The sequence below is a fragment of the Terrapene carolina genome, unplaced genomic scaffold, assembly GCF_002925995.2.
Source record: "Terrapene carolina triunguis isolate 2854851 unplaced genomic scaffold, T_m_triunguis-2.0 Scaffold230, whole genome shotgun sequence".
Lineage (NCBI taxonomy): Eukaryota > Metazoa > Chordata > Testudines > Emydidae > Terrapene > Terrapene triunguis.
Window position 1 is genome coordinate 6,376 of NW_020664581.1, and position 16,629 is coordinate 23,004.

General features: G+C 45.0%; 1 protein-coding gene across 1 annotated transcript; it reads right to left on the minus strand.

Annotated features, from left to right (window-relative positions):
- Positions 1 to 292: 292 nt before the first annotated feature.
- Positions 293 to 15,434, minus strand: LOC112113421 (guanylyl cyclase-activating protein 1-like). Its single transcript, XM_024209684.1, has 4 exons — positions 15,237 to 15,434; positions 6,563 to 6,712; positions 4,795 to 4,885; positions 293 to 420 (listed from the first exon to the last, which is right to left on the minus strand). Exons 1-4 carry the CDS (start codon positions 15,432 to 15,434, stop codon positions 293 to 295), a joined length of 567 nt encoding a protein of 188 aa, XP_024065452.1.
- Between the last annotated feature and the right edge of the window lie 1,195 nt (positions 15,435 to 16,629).

The window sequence follows — 16,629 nt, forward strand, 5'->3', positions numbered from 1 at the left end:
GAGGGGAGAAAGTTGTGCACTTGGCCCTTTTGGCCCAGAAGGCCAATAAAATAGCATCATAGGGGTCCAAGTTTGCTGAACCAGCGTTGTGTGTATGTGTCTGAGTTGCAGCATGTGTTCAAGCACACAAACACACACACGCAAAAGAAAATACGCACACACAGAACCACGTCTCTCTCTCTCTCTCAACCCACATACCATATCTGTTTTATTCTCATGCCCACCTTCTTTACCTAGTTGCACACCCATCTGTAGTCTCTCTTTCACACACCCCTCTCTCTTCCAGATGGCTCTAGACACTGTGCCGCCGGTTGTTGATCATGGTCACAATGTGTGACAGGTCCAAGCTCTTCATCATCACCTCCATGAACTCCTCATCTTTTCTGGCTCCTTCCACAAACTCATCCAGTGAAAGCTCACCTGTTTCAGACAGAGACAGATGACACCAGGTAACTCTCATTCGTGTCTGGGGCAGAGAAAGGTGGGAATAATTGCCCCCTGCACAATCAGTGAGGCCCCTGCTACAGAGTCAGTGTTTGGAAGTACCGAACAGCCTGCTCATTTTGAAGCCACCAGAACTGGCAGTGCTGGTAGGTCTGGAGCCTCCTTTATCTCCATGCAAGTCTGACCTTCGCTCCTGCCTCCTTCCCAAAAGGGAGTTAACCCATAAGAAACTAGTTCCTCTCCAGAGACAGGTCACTTGGGGGTACATTACGGGGCAGTGTGCCATGCAGAAGGGAAGGTCTGTGGGGCCAAGGAGGAAGGGCCATGGGGAGACTGCTCTAAACAGTGAGTTGACATTGGCCTGAGACTCCCAGGGCTAGCCTGAAGTACTGCTGTGCCCACCTCCCCCCCTACTGGCTCCTGCAGACAGTGCACAGCAGCAGCTTAGAGAAGCTCCATGCAGGCAAGGCAGCCAGCAGATGCATGGGAGTGGCAAAGATAATGTTCAGGGAACGGACCTCTTTCGGAATTCACAGGGAGGCAACTGAATGGGGCTTATGTTGGGGGAATAGGAGAGAGTTAGAGAGGGAAGGCCAGAGGACAGGAGGCCAGAAAACCTATTTAAGCTAAAGTGACATACCTCCTGTGACTCTACTGCCTGCCCTGGCCCAGGTGACTTTTTATTATCCCACGCGCCAATTCCCCCAATCCCCATTTAGCTGGGACCCTGGTTTCCATCCCCAATTCCACTTTCTCTCTTGGAAAATTTCTGGCACCAGTTCTACATCCTCCATAAACACAGAGGGAAAAAATGATTGGATTTTTGCCCATATCTCCCTCTCCTGTCTCAAAAGGCTGGATTCTGTGCAATGCTGAGTCCTACAGTCCTCACTGGAAACAGAGAGAATGCCAGGGGTTGCTGGCTTCTAGGAACACAGGAATTGCAAGACTGGATCAGACTCATGGTCCATCTAGTCCAGTGTCCTTTCTCCAACAATGGCCAACAGCAGATGCTTAGGGGGAAGAGTCAGGAAACCTCACATTAGGGACCTAGGATTGGAAGGGACCTCCTGGGTCATCAAATCCGTTCCCTGTAATTACAGGAAACCCTGGCATATAATCTCGTTAAGAATGTATTTCAAGATCCACCCAGTAGCTAGTTAGTTTGTTTGCACCCACTACTCCTATTGGAAGACTGTTTCAGAACCTCATTCCTCTGATAGAAATCTTCTAATTCAACATTGCTTAAACAGTTGTTCTCCCTCTTTGTTGTTTCTCCACTGATGTATTTATAAAGACCAACCATATCCTTTTTCTGCCTTACTTTTGCTAGGGTGCACAAGCCAAGCTCTTTTAGCCTCCTCACATGAGATGGGTCCAAAAAAGAACTAGATAAATTCTTGGAGGATAGGTCCATCAATGGCTATTATCCAGGGATGATGTCCCTGGCGTCTGTTTGCCAGAAGCTGGGAATGGGTGACAAGGAATGGATCACTTGATGATTACCTGTTCTGTTCATTCCCTCTGAGGCACCTGGCAGTGGCCACTGTTGGAAGACAGGATACTGGGCTAGATGGACCTTTGGTTTAACCCAGTGTAGCTGTTCTTATGTTCTCTATTCCCCAATCATCCTGGTAGCCCTTCTCTGCACCTGTTCCAATTTGAATTAATCTTTTTTGAACATGGTGACCAGAACTGTACCCAGTATTCCAGATAAGGTGTTCCCAGTACTTTGTAAAATGGCATAAATATTTCCCTCTCTCTACTGGAAAAATACTTCACCTGATACATGTTAGATTTGTGTGTATTAGTCAACTGCAGCATGCCTATGAGGCTCCAATGTAATGGGGCTATAAAAAAGCAAATGCAATCCTTTCTCATCCTCTGTCATTTCCAATGTTGACACACACACCCCGCCCCAGCCTACACAGAAATTCTGCTTGTTAGTTTCTAAGTGCATGAATTTACACTTTAGGAAGCTATAGGATAATCTGTCCACAGGAAAGACTCCTCCTAAACTCCAATAGTTAGAGAGTGGCTGAAGCCCTAAAGCAGGAAGTTTATAACTCTTCCAGAACTCTTTTGTTAGTCTTCACTGTTGTAATTATGGATATGCTTATTATCCATATAACCATCCAATACCTCTTGAAGTCTCTGTTCGAACCTTGGCTTGAGACAGTTCGGCATTTTGCCACTGAACATCAACACTCATCAAAATGTGAAAATCGCTACCAGGGACAATGTGGCCCACAAGCCTGGGAAAAGAACTAGTAGCTGATGCTGCTCTGCTGCCTGTTCAAAAAAATAAAACCTAGTGTGACAGAGTGGGATATGGCTGTATCAAACTGTGAGTGATCTTTTGTTTTGTAAACTCCATTTTTGTACCCTAGCTGCCATTTTGTGTTCTAGGTTAAAAAAACAGCCTGGCCTGGACAAGGTCTGTCTGTTCCAGACACTGCCCCACTCAGGAGGCACATGGGACACCTTGTAGAGGACTATTGATGATGGAGCCATCCAGTTTGAAAAACTCTCAGTGACTGCCTAGCTCAGGGGACAATGGTTTTCTTCATATAGGACTCACATAACAGGTTGGCATTTCCCTGCTAGGTACCTGGCAGAACAGGGTCAGACAAGATTCAAGGAGGGGGCTCCTCTGAGAGAGGGGTCAGCATCTGTCAGAAGCCCAGGCTAGAAGAGGGATGCTACCTAGCCTGAAATGCTGACTAGACCTCAGACTCACAGAAGGGGTGAGATCAGACTAAGTGGGGGTGGGCATGGGGCAGGGAGTGCATCTCAGGACTGTTTGTTATTTTGCAAAGATCTGTAACTCTCTAGTGCTTTCCTCAGAGTAAATTGATAGTGATTAAGATTCCTTGACTAGGTCTGTGTTCTTTCATTGCTGGCCAAATTGTCCCTGAAAGAGTTAATTGAGAAGCTCAGTGCTTCCACAGAGAGGTGGAACGCTGAGGGAACAGGTCTAAGGCAGCTGGACTGCTGAGCCCCACATCCCAAGGGTGGAAGATACATGTTGTGCACCTGGGAGTGTACTTTAAAGACCCAGAGCTTGGAACAGCGATTCAGCTTTTCCCCGACCTGGTTGATGTAAGTGCACGTGGAATCCAGCAGTTGGCTTTACTCACATCAGACTTGTGTCCTCCCAGAGGGGCAATGGGCCATGTACTGACACTTAGTAGCTCAAGCAACAGAGAGTCCTGTGGCACCTTTAAGACTAACAGATGTATTGGAGCATAAGCTTTCGTGGATGAATACCCACTTCGTCAGATGCATGTTCACCCACGAAAGCTTATGCTCCAATACATCTGTTAGTCTTAAAGATGCCACAGGACTCTCTGTTGCTTGTTACAGATCCAGACTAACACGGCTACCCCTCTGATACTTAGTAGCTCAAGACACCTGAACTATCTGGAGTAGAGGGCCTGCAGAAAGTGGGAAGCTTACCTACCACAATACTGGGGTTTTAGCCTAGATTCCAACTTCCCAAGACAGATGTCCAAAAGCTGGAACTGGCCCAGACAAGGGAGGTCTGCTGGCAGGTCTGACTTCCACTTCCTGGCTTGATCAGTTCTCTTCCCCACTCCTCTTCCGATGTACAAACCTTTTCTCTATCCTTGATTGTTTTATCATTTTTTGTTGCCCCATATTAGAGCCTGTCATTCTCACAGGCTTCCCATTCATTTGTGTCCAGCTGAAAAAGTTGCCCATGAACTCTCTGCTCCACCCTCTCTGATCCCAAATCCTTCATACCTCAGGATGATCTCCCCCACCTTCAGTATCCCCCCAAAACCTCCCCACTGAGGTAACTATAGGTCTTTCAGTCTGACAGTGATCCCAGACAAGATAATGGAGTGGCAGATATGGGACTTGATTAATAAAGACTGAAAGGAGGATAATAGAATGAATACCAATCAACAAAGCATTCAGAAAGGGAAGTGTAACGCCAACAGACGCTGGTCGTTGTCAGGCGGGATCAAACCAGGGACCTCTGGAGCTTAGTGCATGAGCCTCTACTGCATGAGCTAAAAGCCAACTGGCTGTTAGCTCAGGCTGTAGAGCAGAATCATTTTATCTCTCTAAGTGGTCTCGGTGCCACTAGATAGGACAGAACACCACACCCAGGAGATGTGTGGTTTACAGAAGCATTAAATGAGAGGAGCAATGCCTCAGAAAGGGCATAGATGGAGGAGTGTGTGAGATCTTATCAAAGACAAGAGAGCATAAAGTTAGCAAGGAGACTACTGGAGGAGACTGGGCCCCAGTGTATTGCTGGCAAGATGAAGTGTGAGGGGCTGAAGGATGAGCTGAGTCAGAGGGCAGAGACAGGAATCTCACCATCGCCATTGACATCGATCTTATTGAAGACTCGGTTGGTGAACTCCTCTGCACTAGTTTCATGGTCACAGCCATTAATAGCACGAATAGCCTGGAAGAGAAGAGGAGGAACTAAGCAGCTGGCCCAGGATTAATCTGCTGCCATGGGCGGGACTGATCAATCACACACCTCATAGTGCAGGCTCAGAATATAAAACACTCACAAATGGCCTCAATATGAGCAAAGGTGTCTCCCCACTCCCACCCACCGTTTCCACGGGAAAAGCCTGGAGAAACCACCAAGCCTCACAGCATGCCCTGAAGGGCATGAAATCTGGACTCTGGTGGATGGAATGGGCAACTAATGCTCACTGAGCATGCCATCCAACAGCCTCCACTCATGCAAGATAGTGGAGTACTAGCCCAAGCAGCTAGTAACAACTGCCCAAGAATCAGACAATGACAAAGGCAGGAAGGCAGGACCAAATTACTTATGCCTTTAGAGGTTAAAATTCACCCCTTGAACTTTACCTGGAAATCAGTTTGTACCAAGGAAAAGTCATGGAGCCCTGGTGGGGTCACATGCTCTCCAGAGGTAATGTTGCTGGATAAACAGACCACCATATTCAGAACTAGTTGCAGTTATTCATTCAATTTAAGGTGCAGCCTCACAGAGTGCTTTGTAGTAATCCAAACACGAGACAACAAAGGCTTGGGTAAACTCAAAGGGCATGCACCCGAAAGGAAAAGGTTGCAAACCTTGTGTCAAGTGCAAATGACGAAAAGCACTCCTAGAAACATAGAAACTACTAGGTTGGCTCTGAGCAGGTTCCATACAGCTCAAGATGCTATCTCAGACAGCGGCCAGCATGCTGATTCTAAGGATTTTAATTTTATCATTTTGAGTTGAGACACTTTTTAGCAATCTTCTTCAGTCTTTTTAAAATGTCTTTCTAAAGTTGAGTGTCACCTTGTTGTGCTTTTGGTACCCTTTCTCCCCCAAGAATGTTGCATTAATTTATGCTGTGGTCACTCTTACTTAGTGGCCTAGCTACAGTTATATTTTAAACCTGCTACTTAGAACTAAGTCAATAGTTAGCCAACTGACTTCCTAGCTGAACTCAGATGGCCCCCAAGAAGTCCCAAAGGGAAGGGTGAGCTAGAGTGGGGGAAGTGCATTCAGGATGTTTGTTGTTTTCTATGGTCCTGTACTTCCTGCGTATTTCTCATGCTATTAAAGACAGAGCAATGGTGTTTTAGAAACCTGTGCAAAGAAAGTCTGCATGTGATATGTGCTGTGCCTACCATATGCCCCTTGAAGAGGTAAAATAAACCAGGGTCCCAGAATACCTACAACATCTGGAGTTCAGGGAGAGAGTGTGTTCGAACTAAGAGGAAGTCTGGAGGCATCAGCCTTGGTAAGAGGGGCTAGGCAGTTGGGCTGCAAGGTCTCTATCCTCAGGAGGGGGTGCTTGACAGAAAAGCTGCATCCCAAAAGTATGTCTAGAATCCTAAGGCAGGGGCAGTGCCTAGACTCAGCTCAGACTTTGGCGGCTTAAACATATGAGATCCAGCAGCTGGAGCACCTCACAGGAGTCTGGTGAGTGGCAAAAAGAGTATGCTCTACTGGATCTGTGACAGGGAAGGCTGCCAGAATTGAGAGCTGCGGCACAGCAGGAATCTCTCTGGACTCTCCGCCGGACTCTCCGCCAGTGAGATTCAGTGTGGGCATCCAACTGATTTACAGAATAATGAGGGCCAAAGTGTACACAACCCCCTGTGTTATCACCTTAATGATGTTGAGCAGTTCATGTTGGTCAATGCAGCCATTGCCATCCACATCATAGAGCTTGAAGTACCAACGTAATTTCTGTTCCATCTTTCCACGGAGAACTAGGCTGAGTGCAGCCACATACTCCATGAAATCGATATACCCATCCTGTGGGAAAAAGAAAGGGAGCGTGAGAGTTAGGGTTCACAGGCATAGGTGCTGAGAGAGTCCTGCCTCTATAGCTAATATCTCTGCAAGGTCAGGAAAGGTGTAGCTAAGTGCCTGGGCACCAGACAGGGCTGGCCCTAGGTTTTTTGCTGCCCCAAGCAAAAAAATTTTTGGCTGCCCCCCACCCCAGCCCTGGGCTCTCCCCTTCCCTCCCCCCCAACTGCACCCTCCTGCTGCCCCAGCCCTGGGTCACTGGTAACTCGCTCCCAGGGCGGGTCATTCAGCAGGAATTTTGGATGTGCACAGAACACAGACAGGATTGGTTCCCATATGGTTACAGAACTGCAGTAAAGTGAAACAATTTTCAGCTTGTGTGACTGGAGGATATCTGGAAGCATATTATAAGACTGTCCTACATAAATGAGGAAAAGTTGAGGTTCCTTTATTATTCTTTTGTTCCATTCTTTGTTTCTATGGGGAATGCACTATCACGGTCTTCCTTTTAAACAAATAAAACTAAAACTTAAAAAAAAAAAAGCAATGGCTGTTGAAAATAGTAATTCCAGTCCTAATAACCACTGGGAAGCATTTCTTGCTCAATTTATTCTACTTTTTCTACAGCAAGTTACAGTGGATCAGTATATTTGATTTGTGGGAAATGAAGTAACAGCTGCCCAAATTGAGCTTGAGCACTCCTGAATTTTGAGGGTGTTCAAATCTGGAAGGCAGGTGCTAGATTCCCTTTCTGAATATTAGCTATATCTGGAGAGGAAAGGTCAATTTCTGCTTCCATGGCTCAGAAGTGGAAATCCTCCTAAGTGCCTGGTACTGTATCTAAAGCTGCCCAGGTCCAGAGCCTCCCCTCCCTTACTTTTCATTTTAAATTCTAGTGGGATCCACATACCTCCCTTGCTAGGCTTCAGATAGAGAGGTGCACCGTCCATTTAGTCCCCCCAATTCCTTCTTTGGGGGAGAGCCCAGGGCTGGGGCAGCAGGAGGTGCGGGGGGGGGAGAGCCCAGGGCTGGGGCAGCAGGGGGTGTGGGCAGGAGGGAGCCCAGGGCGGGGGGCGGAAAAAAACCTAGAGCTGGCTCTGTTCCTACCATTCACAGCAAGCTGCAGATTTCAGTTCCATACTCCTTTCCCACACCCTTTCCTGTTGCTAGTGGCCAATGGAATGCTGGGAAATGTAGTTCTTTCCCTGCTCCAGGGCTGGCTCTATAGGCAGGGAGCTAACCAAGGAACTACAGCTCCCAGGGCCCCCTGTTGGTTCTCAGCTCCCAGGCTGTATTCTTGCGCCCCTTGCAAATCTGCCGCCCCAAGCAACTGCTTGCTTTGCTGGTGCCTAGAGCCGGCCCTGGCACCAGAAGCTTGGCCTTAGTGGAAAATGGCTGGCTTTAGTCTAAGTTGGGAAGAGGAAACAGGCAGCAGCCTGGCTCTGCTCAGGATGCATGCGATAGTTATGGGTCAACTTCAGATTTTTCTACAAAATGGTTCTGGAACACTTGAGAAAACAGGCTCCATGTAATTATTATCTCTTACATGTTTATAATAGCCCCTGTGCTCAGTGCTTTCCAGATATGAAGCCCTCACTCCACATGTACATGAACATGTCCTTCTCCCCCCAAGCCATGACTGATTAGGGGGCAGGAGAACCAGCCCCAGAACACTGGTTGGCTAGAGGACTGGGATGACATCTCACCCCTGACTTCCTGCTGTCAGCCCATTTCTCATTGTAGGCGAGGAATGCCAATTCAGAGCAGGAGCTCAGCCATTCCCAAGTGGTTGTGTCCATGCCAATCAGCTGGCACAGAGGCTGAACTGCATACAGGAGCCACAGGGCTTAGGCAAGAGCACACATTGCTATTGCTACTGCTGGGAGGAGGAAGAGACCCAAATGTATCTTGAACTTGGGGTTAGGGTATCAGCCTAGGGAGCAGGCTGGGGCATATTCACAGGAAAGCTGGGAGGATGGTCCATATGCAGCAGAGGAGACCTGACCATCACGGCATCCATGAATATGGACACCAGACAATGCAGCAGAGATGAACTCACCACTCCAAGCTCGCACTTGCAGTGGAAGAAGTAACCCTATTTTGGGATTAAGAAACTTTGGCCAGGGGCTGATAGGACTCCTAATCAGGTTAGAGAGCTTTCCTCTGTATATTTAGGCACAGGGGACTTGGTCCATTGTACTATTGCTGAGGTATGGGGAGGCATGTGTGACTTTCCCCTCCTAGGGGCCCCTGAATGGTCCTTTGTACTAACTGAGGTCTGGCTCTTCCCAGCTAAAAGTGTTCGTTTATAGCTGACTGCAGCAGTTATTTCTAGGGTTAATTTCTGACTCAGAGAGGACAGAGACAGAGGTCGGGGAACAAATAGGGATTCGCCTGTGCTGAGATCATAGCACGGATCTGGATGCCATGCATTCTAATGTACTAAGGGATTTCACAGATTTTAAGGCCAGAAGGGACCACTATGATCAAGTCTGACCTCCTACATAATGCAGGCCTTAGTAGTTACCAACTGATTCTTGCATCAAGTCCATAAAGTCTGGTTGCAATACAGCAGTGGTTCTCAACCAGGTGTATGTGTACCCCTGGGGGTACTTAGAGATCTTCCAGGGGGTACATCAACTCATCTAGATATTTGCCTAATTTTACAACTGGCTACATAAAAAGCACTAGCGAACTCAGTACAAACTAAAATTTCATACAGACAATGACTTGTTTATACTGCTCTATATACTATATAATGAAATGTAAGTACAATATTTATATTCCAATTGATTTATTTTATTATATATATATATTGTATTTTTATGCCTGATTTTGTAAGCAAGTAGTTTTTAAGTGAGGTGAAACTTGGGGATACTTGGAACAAATCAGACTCCTGAAAGGGGTACATTAGTCTGGAAAGGTTGAGAACCACTGCACTAGAGCATAACTTTTAGAAATATAACTAATCCAGCACATCCCTATATAAATTGTTCAGCAAGTTAATTAACCCCATCACAGATATTATTGGCCTGCCCCTGCTGGCCACCCATGATACTGCTATGAGGGAACCCAAGCCACTAGGTCCCTAGGGTGTTTTAAGCATCTGGAGCCTAAACAGAGTCCAGCCATTGCCCCTCCACCTTGGGATCCTTAGGTACAGTCTCAGAGTGCAGACCCTCTGTTTTGCACTCCCTCCTGAGAGCCGGAAACTATGATGATTTTGGTGATCTGTCTCTACAGCTTATGAAGTCTGGTTAATATTATGGAATTGCTCTTATGAAAACTACTGTATGATGAATGCCTCTCTGTATGTGTATTCATTATTCCATTCTATTCAGAGTCATATATGGCATTCCTCACCATAGTATCTGTGCATGTTCCAGTTGCACATTAAGCAATGTGCCCACACATATGTTGTATGTTTACTCTCTCATCCTCTTCCCACAGAAAGCAGCATGTGCAGTGGAAAGTCTTGTTTTGGTGGTGTATGGGTTGTATTTTTAATATAAATATACCTGTTGCTATGTGTTTATGTTAGAGAAGGCAAGGTCAAAGAAGTGCCTGGTATTAAATGAGGATATTAATATAATATAATATAATAGACATCACAGAAACTTGGTGGAACAATGATAATCAATGGGACATGGTAATACCAGGGTACATAATACTGTATATAGGAATGACAGACTAGGGCACACTGGAGGAGTGGCACTATATGTGAAAGAAAGCATAGAGTCAAATATAGTAAAAATCTTAAATAAATCAAACAGTACCATAGAATCTCTAGAGACATAAATTCTGTCCTAGAATAAGGAGTACAGCAATAGGAATATACTAGCGAACACCTGACCAGGATGGTGATGGTGACTGTGAAATGCTCCAGGAGATTAGAGAGGCTATAAAAACAGAAAACCCTATAATAATGGGGGAGTTCAACTATCCTCATATTGACTGGAAACATGTCACCTCAGGGTGGGATGCAGAGATAAAATTTCTAGACACCATTAATAACTGCTTCTTGGACCAGCTAGTCCTGAAACCCACAAGGGGAGAGGTAATTCTTGATTTAGTCCTAAATGGAGCACAGGATCTGGTCCTACAGGTGAATATAGCTGAACTGCTCAGTAATACAGATCATAATGTAAACTTACATTTAACATCCTTGTAGGGGGGGAAATACCAAAGAAACCCACCACAGTAGCATTTAAGTTAAAAAAAGGGGAACTACACAAAAATGAGAAAGCTAGTTAAACAGAAATTAAAAGGAACAGTCACAAGAGTGAAATGCCTGCATGCTGCATCAATACTTTCTAAAAACACCATAATTAGAGGCTTGAACTATATGCATACCCCAAATTTAAAAAAACAAACAAAAACCCTGTAATTGGACCAAAAAATGCCACCATGGTTAAATGATAGAATCATAGAAGATTAGGGTTAAATACCCTCACTCTTCTCTTCTGAAGACTAAATAAGCCCAGTTCCCTCAGCATCTCCTCATAAGCCATGTGCCCCAGCCCCCTAATAATTTTCGTTGCCCCCCACTGGACTCTCTCCAATTTGTCCACATCCTTTCTGTAGTGGGGGGCCCAAAACTGGACACAGTACTCCGGATGTGACCTCACCAGTGCCAAATAGAGGGGAACAATCACTTCGAGCGATCTGCTGGCAATGATCCTACTAATGCAGCCCAGCATGCCGTTAGCCTTCTTGGCAACAAGGGCACACTGTTGACTCATATCCAGCTTCTTGTCACAGTAATCCCCAGGTCCTTTTCTGCAGAACTGCCGCTTAGCTAGTGGGTCCCCACCCTGTAGCAGTGCATGGGATTCTTCCGTCCTAAGTGCACTTGTCCTTGTTGAACGTCATCAGATTTCTTTTGGACGAATCCTCCAATTTGTCTAGGTCACTCTGGACCCTATCCTTATCCTCCAGCGTATCTACCTCTCCCCCCAGCTGAGTGTCATCTGCAAACTTGCTGCTGGTGCAATCCATCCCATCATCCAGATCATTAATGAAGAAGATGTTCAACAAAACCGGCCCCAGGACAGACCCCTGGGGCACTCTGCTTGAGAGCAGCTGCCAACTAGACATCGAGCTGTTGATCACTACCCGTTGAGCCCAACAATCTAGCCAGCTTTCTATCTACCTTATAGTCCATTAATCCAATCATACTTTTTTAACTTGCTGGCAAGAATACTGTGGGAGACCATATCAAAAGCTTTGCTAAAGTCAAGATATATCACGTCCACCGCTTTCCCCATATCTACAGAGCCAGTTATCTAATCATATAAGGCAATCAGGTTGGTCAGGCACAACTTGCCCTTGGTGAATCCATGTTGACTGTTCCTGATCACCTTCCTCTTCTCCAAGTGCTTCACCATATGAAGTGGGTGCAGTTCTTTGTCACATTTTTCCTAATGGCACAGAGAAAGCAACTGCCTTTGCATCACAAATACTCACCACTTCTAAGAAGAACTAGGCACCAATAGACCGTGAAGCTCTCAGCATTATCTTTGGAATTCGGAAGTTCCATACCTATCTGTATGGTAGACATTTTACCTTGCTGACAGAACATTGCCTGATCCTTTCAATTTTTGTACTGAAAGATGGAATTCCGCCATTAGCTGCTGCTTGTATGCAACGTGAGCATTGCTACTTTCAGCTTACTCCTATACTATTCAATTCTGTAAAGGGACTCAGCACTGCAATGTTGTTGCACCTCAGGAGAGTTCTCAGAGTCTTAAGCTGTTCAGGAAAATTGGCTCTTAGGTCCCCCCACGATAATCCTGGTATTAGGTGAGACACTTATGTAATTCAGCTCCTCACACTAGGGATTGATTTGTTTCCACTATTAACCCTTCTGCTTTTTTCTCTCTCATGTCTATAGTACAAGTTAAATATTCCTGCACCCACAGCAAACACCTCCTGCACACAACACTTGGCCTTGCACAGTGTGTAGTGTCCAAGACCAATGCATGGATGCATTAGAAAGCTTGGATGACCTCAGCTCAGGTTCAAGGATGTTTGCAAGAGGGACTTGAAAATGTTCAACGCTGACACTACACGCTGAGAAGTTGAAGCTAGCAATGGGCTACACTGGAGGGCTGTGCTGCACCAGGGAGTCAAAGAAACTGAAGAGAGGTGGTTGAAAGAGGAAAGCAAAGAGCGAAGAGGCATGCATAGCTGGCCTCAAGCATGAGTAGTGTGTTGGCTTCATCATGTGGCTCTGTGCTTTATGCCTGGATTATCTGTGGCAAGACTGTCACTCGAGAATTTGACTTTTTAGCCACTCGCAATGTTGCAGCATAACAAATGGTAACTCAAGAGCTTTGGTGCTTACACCATCATCTTTCGAGACAGATGGTTGCCATTCACTACAAAGCTACACATAGTCTTAGTCCTATGCTCTGTAATAGCCCTACACAAGAGCTCAACACATTAGGCTTCCTTCATACTTATTAAAGGAGATCTGTTATACACCCTGTGTGAGATGGGAGGTCACCTGTACTGACCTGCCAAACCTCAGCTTCATACCCATTGCTCTTGGGTTGTTATGGCTTTATTTAAATACTCCAACTTCAAATCTAGTCATTTTATAAAAAATAAAAAAAAAATAAAAAAAGAGAAGGTCTCCTTTTAAATAATTAATATTTACTGCACAACCTGGTGCCTAAACACTATAGTGCCAGGCACTTGGGAATATATATAATATTATTTTATCATTAATAATAACCTATTGAACATCCCCCTTCTTCAATACTTCTCACAGTCCCAAAATACCTCAAGAAAGTGACTCTGGAAAGCAAGTTTCAGAGTGGTAGCCATGTTAGTCTGTATCAGCAAAAAGTACAAGGAGTACTTGTGGCTCCTTAGAGACTAACACATTTATTTGGGCATAAACTTTTGTGGGCTAAAACCCACTTCATTGGATGCATGCAGTGGAAAATACAGTAGGAAGACAGACAGACAGACACCCCCCCCCCCCCCCAAGTAAATTTGTTAGTCTCTAAGGTGCCACAAGTACTCCTCGTTCTTTTTTCTGGAAAGCAAAGGGCTTTGTCTGAGCTGTCTTAATATTTTTGGGTGGGCCTGCAAAACAATTTCCTGTTTACCATGGTCACCACTGTAGACACAGGACTGACCTGTGGATTTTAGGAAGGGACAGTGATTCTTTGGGATATGAGATATTTATGTAGAACCCTCAGCCCTGTACTGCTGTACAGGAGTGCAGCTGCTCATCTCTCTCAGCTTTATAGCTTGATTTACATCCATTTATATTTTCAAGGCTGTTGTCACAAGGAAAGGAGCTAGAGACATGCTGTTTTCCTAAATGAAAGCAGACAGCTACTTTTAAATTTCCAGACCCACTGAATCAATGGCTCATGACTTGGCTGTACTGGGCCCCAAGGCAGCTCTGGTGCATTTCAGTTTCTAAGCACTCCACTGTAAACTGATTGTACTTCCCAAAAATGCTGTAAAAGCAAAAGGACAGAGGATGCCTCAGCATCTCTATAAAGAGATGACACCTAGGAAAGCACTTGGACCTGGTAACTCCTGCAACACCTTCTGATTCCCCTTCCCCCCGTGCTTTTCTTTCCCTCTACCAACCTGACTGCAGTCATCTATCCAATTCACATCTGCCAATGATTAGTTCCCTCCTTGACCCACAGATACATGCTCCTCTCTAGCTTGCCACCTCAATAAGAGTCAGTAGCTTGCAGCAGGGAGGTAGCTACATGGGATGCATCAGCCTTGGAATCAGGAGTTTCAGGGAGGAGTCCTACCCTGCCTCCTAGGTGCTCTAGACCCCATTTCTCTATCCTCTGTTGAAAGCCCTAAGCTGGACCCCCTACACATCCATAAGACAGTCATTTCAATCACAAACAGTCTGGAAATTGCCCTATTGTGTAAAATTTACAAATAAATCTATTTTAGTATTCCATATTCTCAAGTGATATCTGATACTGGGCAAACTACAGGACTGTAATAAAAGGACTGAAAAGAACCTGGTTCAACCTGCATCCACTTCCTACAATGCTCTATTAGCCAAGCAAGAGAGATACACTGCAGCTTATGGCAAGCACCTGAGAAGAGGGTTCATTATGCAGGTGACCAAACTCAGGACACACAGACAATGAAGTGCCATAGCAGAAGATGCAGGAACCTCTCTTACACGAGAATCATCCAAGAATACAAAAAAAGGAATGTAAAATGCATAATTTTGCATTCCTACACACTACAAATACACAGGGTCCCTGAAATATACTAATCCTGCCAGAGCAATGAACAGTAATGTGACAGTCAGGCTCCCCTCTTTTTCAATATTCTAAACTCCATCTTGCTCCCTAAGGCACATTTCTTACATTCAGATGTTTAAGTTTGGTGCCCCTGCTATAAAGCATTTTGCTGACCAAGATTTGGAAGTAAAATCAGAAATGCAATCATGACTGCACTAACTGTGATACTTTGGTTTCTTTGTGAGCAGTACAAGGCTGTCTAAGTTTCCCATTGGGTAAGAACATACCTTGTTCATATCAAAAGTGCGGAACATCTGTTCAATGTACTCATTGGCCGCAGGATCCAGCCCCCGAAGCCCAAAGAACTGTTTAAATTCATGCTCAGTCAGCTGTCCTGATGGACACTCGGTCATAAACTTTTTGTACCAATGGTGGATCTCAACAGTTTGCAGATCATCTACTGTGGAACTACCACTGTTCCCCATTTGCGTGGTGGGATGTTAAGAGCCCTCTGGAATCACCTCTTCCTCTTACAGTTCTCAAAGCAATCTCTGCCTGCTGCCTTCCACCTTCACTCTCAACATCAGCTCATTTAAGTGAGGGATATACCCTCCCAGAAGCCAATTACAGTTGTTAATCTGCTCTTATGCTGACTTAGAAACCTTAAAGCCTCAATGATATAAAGTCTCCTGGAAATGGAAAGAAGTTGAAGGATAATCTAGCAAAGCATTGCTATTTCAGGAGGCAAATCAGAAGGGGTGAGAGATAATCAGATACTGGCAGGAGAAACTGCCTTGGTATTGCCCTTGTTTTCCATGCATTGGTCTAATTTTACATGAAGATGTTATTCGACCTTTCTGGCCAAAAAAGGCTGAAGGCTGTGGTGTTTGCAGTAAAAAAAAAAAAAAGAAGAATTAGAATTGTTATCTGCTCCTCTCTGTGGCTTCACAGTGACTGAGTCAAAGTCTTGGATAATTTTGTATAAAACACATATGGGGAGATTTTGGTATCGCAGAAACTGTCCTAAACATGGCAGAGAAGACTCATAGGCAGAAAAGGCAATAACCTTCTCTACTCTAGAGATTCCATTACAGCCTCTCTTCTCACACCCAGTTTCCCTTCCGCACAACCAGGTCTCTTTAGAGTCCCCTTTCACACAATAATACATTATTTCTACAGTGTCCCTCACAAAGGACCAGAACACTTTTTAATTAAACTAAGAACCATCTCTTCAATTTTGGCATGAAATCTGGAACAGTGGCCACCAGTTCTGCAAGCAAAGAGCCAATACTAAATGTACAAGGCTACCTAAATATTCACTAGAAAGAATGAGGAGTACTTTTGGCACCTTAGAGACTAACAAATTTATTTGAGCATAAGCTTTCTTGGGCTAAAACCCACTTCATCGGATGCATGCAGTGGACAATACAGTAGGAAGATTATATATACATACACACACAACATGAAAAAAATGGGTGTTGCCATACCAACTATAACGAGAGTACTCAATTAAGGTTGGCTATTATCAGCAGGAGAAAAAAAAATACTTTTGTAGTGATAATCAGGATGGCCCATTTCCAACAGTTGACAAGAAGGTGTGAGTAACAGTAGGGGGGAAAAATAAGCATGGGGAAATAGTTTTACCTTGTGTAATGACCCATCCACTCCCGGTCTTTATTC

Coding starts and splice junctions, on each gene's coding strand:
- LOC112113421 (XM_024209684.1), bottom strand. CDS start 15,434: ATGGGGAACAGTGGTAGTTCCACAGTAGATGATCTGCAAACTGTTGAG. Junction 6,713..15,236: donor GCACTTTTGATATGAACAAG/GTATGTTCTTAC, acceptor TTTTTCCCACAG/GATGGGTATATCGATTTCAT. Junction 421..4,794: donor GATCGATGTCAATGGCGATG/GTGAGATTCCTG, acceptor TGTCTGAAACAG/GTGAGCTTTCACTGGATGAG.